We start from the raw sequence: 9174 nt of genomic DNA on the forward strand, positions 1-9174 counted from the left end.
GGGGGTCGCCGGACAGGACCCGCCCGGCAGCCGCGGGGGCAGTCCCGGCCACTTCCTAAGGAGGTCGCTAGCCAGGGGTGGTGGCGCTCGCCTGTGATCCCAGAATTCCCAGAGGCTGAGGCAGGAGGACTGCAATTTTGAGGCCAGTCCGGGCAACTTCCCAACTTGCCTCAAAGTCCAAAATAAAAATGGCTGGGGTGCAGCTGAGTGTGAAAGCCCTGGGTTTGATTCCAGCACTGCGCGCGCTCGCACACACACGCACACACACGCACGCGCCTTATCTTAGCCAAAAAGCCCCACCACCCTCAGAGTGGTTTCGGGCCTCGGCCTCCTGTTGGCTGGCTGTGCCAATCTGCTAAGGGAACGTTATTCCGCGTGTTGAAAAGCTCAGGGAGACTTTTGTGCCAGGCTCGGCGGTGGAGCCCTCGCCAGGCCCTCGCTCTGCGCTCGACTCGAGTTAAAGCAAACGCGGTGGACGGGCTCGCCAGGGCCTCTGAGGGGCGCCCCCTCCCCGCATGGGTGAAGCTGTCCCGACGGGGTCCTCCCGGAGGACCGAGCCGGTCCCGCCCACCTCGGGCTCTGGGGCCTCGTGGGTGGGGTCGGGACGGGGCCGAGGGGCGTCCCCGTGGGCAGCCCCGCAGGAGAAGGCCGGTGGATGAAGACTCAAGGGTCCTCGGTGCGCTGGGACCCTCTCCCGGGCTTCGGGTCACCTCCCCGGCACTGTGCTTCAGGCACAGGCGGGCCGGCCGAGACGGGCTCCTCTCCCTCTCCAGGCGCCTCTCCCTGCACCTGACCCCTCGCCCCACCCTCCGCGGAAGGAGGGTCAGGCAGGCTCGGCCTCTCCAGTCTCCTCCCTCGCTGCTCTTTGGAAAGGGAAAAATGGCTTTCAGGCACAGAAATTCCCAGTCATCGCCTCCCAGATCACCCGTCCCCTCCTGGGGCTGCGGGAAGGAGAGAGCCAGCCGCTGCCCTCCAAGTCTCGACGCCCCGCGGCCGGGCAGCCTGGGTCCCCAGTTCCGGGTGGGGGTCCCCAACAGTGCGTGACGGGAGCCCCAGGAGGCTGAGGCGGGACACCAAAGACCAAGCAGAGCTGAGACCCGTGTTTATTGAAACAAAGACACCACAGCGCGAGAGCAGGTTCATCCAGTCACCTGTTAGGGCATCGAGGACGAGAGCTTAAGCATTTGAAGACAGCTCATTTCTCTCAGTTTTAAAAATGCGCTTAATGACACGCTCATACTTTCTTGCGTCCCTTCCTTTCTCCAAATTCCTTTATCTTTTAAATGCCGTTCTTTGCCTTTTCCTACTTGGAATTCCAGGTGATGTATCGACAGACACGACTATTTTGTATGAGTTAACAGAGGCAGAAATGAAATAAAAAAGCGTCTACACAGCAACGCCCGCCCGCAGCATCAGCCTGGTTCCACACTGCAGGGAGGGAGGCGGCGGCAGCCAGGCCCGGACCTGGGCGTCTGTTAACATGGAAAGTGGGCAACGGGGACTTGTTGCTTCACCTCTTTCTTAAAACAACAGTGTATAAACGTATTTTTTAAATTTTAGTTAACGCTTTAACCTTTGTTCATCAGTATAAAGTCAGGGACTGGCAACATGTAATAGCTGTGATTAACACAATAATTTTATAGATAATTTTGTTAATCTAAAAAGCCTTTGCTATCAAAATTCGTACACCTCCCTACCCCACATCACCTCACACCCTTCCCTTGCGTTAACCCGAGCTCATGCAGCTTTGCAGGGTCAGAAGCAGCCTCAGTGCAGGGAGGAGGCGTCCGTGGCGAGTGATACTTCTTTCTCACTACTCAGTGAGATCTTCATCAGCGCCTCCTGGATGCCGGGAGCCAAAGGAAGGATAAGAACCCTTATTATTCAGTTATTTGGCCACTAGTCATGGGTAACCCCGCGGCGGTTCCTCGTGAAGCTGAGCTGCAGGCAACGTAAACCTCTCGGAGCTAAGTGAATTCTGCTATAAAGCATCGGCCAGTGGTTACAGCCACAGGACACCGGCCAGGCACGCAGCGCAAACCAACGACTGCTTCAAACACACTTGGCTAGTGTGCTAAAAAGGGGATCTTTACCTGGGCCAGTAATTCCGCTTCCACCCAGGAGGCTGAGGTGGAAGCTTGGAGAGTTTGAGGCCAACAGAAGATACTATTTCCAAAAAAAGTCTGCTTCTACTAGTCTAACTTACCCATAATCCTTTAACTTTAAAATACTCTGCCTGGAAAAATATCGGCTACTGTATACTATTATTTATAACAGAATTAGATGACTAAGTATCCACTACTGAAGAAATTGTGTTCAAAGAGGGTCACACATGTATACAATGTAATGCTGAAGCCACCAAAATGACACTGGAATAGATAGGAGAGCTGTGAAAGATGCACACATCCATACGTGTGCACAGCATGCGACATGTATGTGTATCACAGCTACTCTAAAAAAAAGTTCCTACTGGAATAAGACTTACAAAGAGTAACAATATATGATTTTTTTCTTTTACTTTACTAAATCTGCCATGGTGAACTTGTGTTGCTGTTATAACAAAACAAAAACTTTTGTATACTAAAAAAAATATATTTTTTTGTGCCAAGGATCAAACACAGAACCTTGTGCTTGCCAGACAGGCGCTATGCTGCTGACCTACACCCCCAGCACTGTACACTTAAATTCTGAGCAGATCAATAAGAAACTCGGGTACCCCGGAGTCAGTATGACCTGCGTTTGCTTCCAGGACTATTCTTTAACCTGTCCCCCAAAGGCCCCGAGCTTGCAGGGGATGCAGCTGGGCAGCAGGCTGTGCATTTCCAAGCCCAACGCCCCCACACTGGAGGATGAGCAGGGATGGGAACCTGCATGTCTCTCACACTGAGCCCGCACTGCCATGAAGGGTGGGTGCCCAGGTGGGAGGAAACTGTGTGTTGTGGCCCCAAAGCCTCATGGGGTCAGAGGTGGGGCTTTTTAGAGGTGGCTGGATCTAGAGTGTATGATGCTGGGATGAAGGATCTGTGGTTACTAAGTTGGTCCACTGATTGGTTTGCACAGTTCTGGGTAGGATTAAGGGTGCCCCACCCTGGGTGTGAGTGCCACCTGCCCTAAGGGTGGGTGGCTTGGATAGAATACAAGGGACAGAAAGAGGCTGCTGTGGTCACTTGCTGCTTCCTGCCTTCTGCCTGCCATGGACTGTTTCTCCTCTGTGATGCTCCTCTGCTGCCCTGCCTTGGAGCCAGTCGACTATGGACTGAAACCTCCACAAAATGTTAGCTAAATAAGCTTTTTCCCCTTTAACTGTGGGCATTAGGTATTTTGTCTCAGTGACAAGAAAAGTAACAGACCATGAGGCGCAGGCAGTGAGAGAGGAAGGGTGTGTAGGGCTTTGGAGACCAGTGCCTTCCAGATCCGGTCGAAGATGCTGAGAGAGCAGCTGCTCAGAAACTGGGCAGGGCTCCAACTGCCCTTCATGTCCTGGCTGCCCTCAAGGGCTGGGCAAATGCCTCCAGGGCTCAGGATTTTTTTTTTTTTTCCCAGCTCAGGGAGATCAATGTGAGATTATTTTCTAGCCTGCAATTCCAGATTTCTTTTCAAATTTAAATTACATTTTACAATACACTTGATAAAAGCATTTGACCTAAAAATTCCTCCCAAGTTGAGTTTGAACAAGTGAGACATTTCTCCTTTTCCGTCTGAGACAGAAGTAAGTAAATGTGGCGTTCTGGTGAACTTTTCACTTTCACACTCACTCCTGCTGACACCCCCTCCTGCTCCAGTGTAAGCAGCCTTCATGGGGTGGCCCAGGTGGAGGGGGCTGGGGGAGATGCAGGCCACTGAGGGGAGAGGATGTCTCCCAATTCCTACAAGCAGTGCAACTCTGAAAGGTCTTCACACGAGGCAGCTGGGCAGCGGCACCCACACTCTGAGCTCCAGAAGCAGGACTGACCTCTCTGACTGTCACCCCAGCGGGCCATCAGTCCACCAGCTTATACACGGGGTCCCCAACTCTCAGGACTCCAATCTTTTCCACCGTAAAATAGACCCCAAAAAGTGGGGATGACTGGTACAAATGCTTCACAGAGGGGTCACACAGGCGGTAGCTGGAAAACAAGAAAAGTTATCATCATGCACAAAAGCAAAACAACAACCTATGTGCTCCCCATGGAATCCGAGCTTCCATTCCCAGCCTATCCTGTTATAAAATCCAGCGCTTTTCCAGTGTTGCCAGAGAAGTCACTGACGATTTGTCAAACTGCAACTAGTCCTAGTTTTTGTAGATAGACTCTGAGAGTCTGAACAAGATTTCCATGGCTTCAGGTTGAAGCTAAAAGGGAAAACCCATCTATAAGAATGACAGAAATTCCTGTGTACGTGGGCACCTCACTGAACTAAGGCTTTCGGGATCTGACGTGCAGCCCTGGATTTAAACCTCCACCCCCAGGCTACTGCCAAGGTTACTCCTCTCCAAGGTTTATGTGAGAAAAGTAAAATTAATGTCCCCACATCTTAAAAGCCAAAGAACAAAAACAAAATGGAATTATAAGTCTGGAGGCTTCCATGAGCAACCTTTTCTCCAACCTAAACTCATCGGAAACAAACAACAAAATACAGAAAAGGGGAACAAAGCAGAGTTCAGCCCCCAGAACTGTTTCTGCTTTGCAGCGCTGAGGAGGGAAGCAGGGTCAGGCCCGTGCTGAGCAGGGCTGCTCAGGGCTGCTCAGGGCTGCAGACCCATCCTGCATCGAGAGCTCCTCACCAAGCTTCTGCAGCTGAGGAAGGAAAACTCAGACTCCACCCCGCCCGTCTTCTCTCCTGTGTCGTCACACAGTTTCAGTGACTCTCATAGCCCTGGATGCTGGTGCTAACAGAGGCATTTGGATTATAAAAAGCATAATCAAACAAGAATTTGAGGCCTTCATTTAGAAATGCACAACTAAATGTTACTACAAATTGGTAGTAAAGTTTCAAAATGGAATATAAAATGTATCAGATAAAAATGTATCAGCCCACCACATGGCACACGCCTGTAATCCCAGCACTCTGGGAGGCTGAGGCTGGAGGATCACAAGTTCAAACTCAGCCTGGGTAACTTAACAACTTAGCAAGACCCTGTCTCAAAATTTAAAAATAAAAATTTTTTTTAGAGAGAGCTAGGGATGTAGCTAAGTGTGAAGGCCCTGACTTCCACCCAAACGAAGGAAGGAAGGGAGGAAGGAAGGAATTAAAAGCACAGGAGGACCCGCCCCGTCCAGTGTTAGGCTATATGAACTGGGGGAGGCCCTGCTGGGTAGCAGGTCCTCAGTACCCGCAGCCCCTGACACCTGCACAGACCACGTTAGAATCCCAGGCCCCTGCACTGTCCAACCTCTTCAGCGTCTGCAGCGGCTCCTTCCGGTCAATGATGCCTGTGTCGGGGTCCACGGTGGTCAAGATGCACCTGTCACATAGGCACCAAGGTCAAGCACAGGGGAGGCTGAAGCCACACGCCCAGGCCAAGGCAGGACGCGCGCTCACCTGGGGCATGATAGGACCCTCTTCAGCTCCACATCCCCGATGACCAGGTCCTCCCAGGAGTCCTAGAAGGAAGCGGTGTCGGTGGTCAGGCTCCCGGGCCCGCGACAGTCACTGCGCACTGGTTCTGACCATCAGAGCAGTGCAGGAAAGAGCGGGACACCAAGAGCACCTCCAGGAGACTGAGTGCTGCTGCCCACATCACGTCCTCGTCCTGGGGCACCCAGGACTGGCCCTGCCAGTCCAGTGCTCCTGCCCTGAGCTCCAGCCTGGCACGGGGTCCCCCATGCACAGAGTAGGGAACTGGGGCCCCGAAAGTGGGCACCCCGAGGTCAACACCAGGCTCCAGTTCCCTCACACCAGGGAAGGGGGCATAAATGTGACCCCACCATTTCAGCCCCAGAAACAGGCCTGGAGGGTCACACTTTGCTGGGGTCAAGCCAGGAAGATGCGGGACAGGGGGGCTGAGAATCTTTCTGATTCTGAAGGACATTCAACCACGTTCCTCACATTCAGCACCAGCACATGCGCAGACGCACACAGACGCAGATACACTCACACACGTGCAAAGTGCACGCACATGGATGCATTCACACACGCACACCCATGCGGGGAGTTAGGTGATGGTGCTGAGGCTGCCCTGGGCTCCTGACCACGTAACTCCAGCCTCCCGTGACCTCTGTCACCTCTGCAGAAGCCAAGTCCCCTGTGTAACCACTGCAGTAGGTCTCCATGGCCCGCACTCACAGGAGCTGCGCCCGCAGCCAGGGTGAGAGCTGAACTCCCTGGGGCTGAGACCCGGATAGGGACGGCCAAAGGGGACAGAGTGTCCTGGGCTGAAGCAGCCGCGAGGACGGACCCTGTCACCCCGTGGGGAGCCTCAGCTACAGGCCTGGAGCTCAGCCCTTCCCAGGGCGGACAGACTGGACACTCCCAAGTCCCCTGCCTGTGGGGCTTCTGCACGGTGCCCACGGCGGGAAGCACACCCCACACGAGCCCTGGCTACTTCTGAGACATATTAGCACCCTGCACTGACCCTTGTTTGGTCACTGTGCACATTCTGGTAAAAAGCAATCGCGGAGGGGAAGAAAGCTAAGCTGATTAAATGTCATTATTGACTTACTTCTTAGAGGAAAATGATAAATTTTAAATCACTGAAATCTTAAATGAAATCACACAAGGACTTAAAGATCCCCTTACATTTTATCAGAGGCACACACAGCTGAGGAGACACACCTGCCAGCCAGACTCCAGGGTCCTCCCCGATACCAGCAGGCCTGGGCTCAGGGCCTCGCAGCAAAGCACAGGGACAGGGAACTGCGGGCCTCACCCGGGCTGCTCGCCCAATGAGCAGGGCCCCACTCAGAGGCTGGGGCTCTTTCTACACAGCGCCTGGGCCCCACTGCCACAGACACACCTGGTGCACAGCCAGGCAGAGCTCACTGAGTCTTAGCGCCCTGCTGAGGCTCCACACAGGTGACTCCCTTGTCCACAGCATACTCTGGGAGGCTGAGGCAGGAGGATGGCAAGTTCCAGCCCAGCCTGGGCAACTTAGTGGCATACAAGACACTGTCAAAAAGGGCTAGGATGAGGCCAGGGATTTTGCTCAGCGGTTCGGTGGCCTGCCTTGCAAGCGCAAGGACCCGAGTTCAATCCCTAGTACCAAAAAAAAAAAAAAAAAAAAAAAAAAAAAAAAAAAAAAAAAAAAAAAGTGGCTAGGATGCAGCTCACTGTGAAAGCCCTGGTTCACTCCTCAGTACTGGAAGACAGGAAGGTGGGAAGGAGCAGAAGGGAGGGAGGGAGGAGCCCTCTCCGTGACGGAAGGGGCCTCACATGCTCCGGCTCCTCCTCCAGTCCCCTGAGGTCTCCCTGGCAAACCTTCAGGTTGCTGAGATCACACAAGCAAGAAGGCAGGGAGAGGTTGTCCCTGAGCTCAGTCACCAAGGGCCCCAGACCCCTTCTTGGTTCCTCCAGGGGACAGTAGAGAGCGATTTCTGCCCCCCTGGCCATGCAGTGAGGGCCCAGTGCCAGGCTGCTGAGGCCAGGGCCTCACAGAGCCACAGCAGCTGAGCTACCTCAGGCAGGTCACTCAACCTCTCTGAGCCTGTTTCTAATTCCGCCTCCACCACTGCTGACTTTTCCACCGTGACCCACAGTGAAGACCAACTTGACATTAAGTGACCTCTATAAAGTCACTCTGGGGTCTTTTACTGTATTCTGTTCTTTCAAACAACAGTTAGATCTGGCCACTAAGAGAGACATGCCCAGGTTCAGTGTGGAAGGCACGGGAGGGCCCAGGAGATGGACGGCCACGGCCAGTGGCCAGGCCTGATCTGGGTCCCCTTGCAGCTGGGCCAGCGGTGCCACTGACCTCACACCCGGACAAACCCTCCACCACCAGCGCGGGTCTCTGGGCCTGAGAACTCTGGAGTGAGGGATCCCCACTCCAACGGTGAGAACGCAGGGACAGCGGGGTGCCCTGGGTGCTGGGTGGGGCCCCGGACCCCTGCAGAACCTTGTGGAAGAAGTATTTCCCACGTGGCACAAGGCTCAGCTCCCCACCAGCTACACCAGGGTCGCAGAGGGCCGAGGACCAGGGCTCTGCACCCTGAGCTTGCACGGACCCCGCCTGCCCCCCAAATCTCCTCGGTGCCGAGTTCCACGAGAAGGCTCAAAGCCTGTGGGGCCCGCAGTGACCCTGCACAGTGGTCCCCCGTGACCCACGTCTGGCATCAAACCACGGCCCCGGGTCCGCATGCCATGCTAGCGTTTGCTGTTTTTTATCAGGAGTTGGTCTGTTAAATACTCCTGCATGCTATCATTTGGCATTAATATTTAACACAGCCCCACTGACCGACAGGGTTATGTTTCGGTGTGGCGGCACCAAGTACACAGGTTACTGCATCACACCCTGAGCCACCCAGCGCCCTCCTCCCTAAGGCAGAATAAACCAGCAACATTAATGTCATCCCCAGAAGGGCTTCTTTTGTTTTTTTTCCTGGTTCCGGGGATCCGAACTCAGGACCTTGCACTTGAGGCAGGCTTGGCACCACTGAGCTACATCCCTGGCAGGGGTTCTTTATTTTTAACATGTACTTCCAGAGGACTTCCCAGAAACATCGGAGTTCCCAGCTCCTTTACTATTTCCAGAATCCCACCACAGGGAAGGAGTAACACGTCTCACAAACTACACATTCAAATGGCCTGAGAGCAGGATGAGGCTCACGCCACCCTACTAAGTGTCACGCGGCAGAGGAGATCAAAGATTCTGCGGCAGGGCCGGCAGGGCCAGATCTCACAGGGAAAGTAGTGCCCGACAGTTTACCCTTCCGTGAAGACAAATCCAGGAAGATGCTCTTCCCTAAAATAAAGTGTCTCAGAAAACAACAAAGAAATGACTGAGGTCGTGGTGAAGAACCTTAGCTTCCAGGTTCGCTTCTGGTCTGGGCTTGGTGAGGCGCATCTTCCCCGGAGTCGCAGGAGTGCAGGGGCTGCGTCGCGCTGTGTGCGAGAACCTGGGGGGCCGGGCAGGTTTACGGGCCCCTCGGCCAGCGCTGCCCGGATCCCCCAAGGCCCTGGATGCAATTTCGTTCCTGTTCCTTCCTTGGTCGTGCAGTGGCGCCCACAGCAGACACTCCAGCCCGGCGCCCCCGTGGG

At 54.2% G+C, this 9174-nt stretch overlaps 2 protein-coding genes across 2 annotated transcripts in view; both read right to left on the reverse strand.

Annotated features, from left to right (window-relative positions):
• Positions 1–2210, reverse strand: part of LOC104875225 (mitochondrial amidoxime-reducing component 1) — a 15923-nt gene extending 13713 nt beyond the window's left edge. The window contains exons 1-3 of the mRNA XM_033762263.1: positions 2207–2210; positions 2094–2125; positions 366–863 (exon numbers count right to left, since the gene is read on the reverse strand). Coding sequence (XP_033618154.1) covers positions 366–863; positions 2094–2125; positions 2207–2210 — 534 coding nt within the window. The remainder of the gene's footprint in view (positions 1–365; positions 864–2093; positions 2126–2206) is intronic.
• Mtarc2 (mitochondrial amidoxime reducing component 2) overlaps positions 1086–9174 on the reverse strand; it is a 15593-nt gene continuing 7504 nt past the window's right edge. The window contains exons 5-8 of the mRNA XM_010642671.2: positions 5521–5582; positions 5372–5443; positions 3953–4106; positions 1086–1842 (exon numbers count right to left, since the gene is read on the reverse strand). Coding sequence (XP_010640973.2) covers positions 3980–4106; positions 5372–5443; positions 5521–5582 — 261 coding nt within the window. The 3' untranslated portion in view covers positions 1086–1842; positions 3953–3979. The remainder of the gene's footprint in view (positions 1843–3952; positions 4107–5371; positions 5444–5520; positions 5583–9174) is intronic.

This window comes from Fukomys damarensis, unplaced genomic scaffold (assembly GCF_012274545.1).
Source record: "Fukomys damarensis isolate Sample0158 unplaced genomic scaffold, DMR_v1.0_HiC HiC_scaffold_11, whole genome shotgun sequence".
NCBI lineage: Eukaryota > Metazoa > Chordata > Mammalia > Rodentia > Bathyergidae > Fukomys > Fukomys damarensis.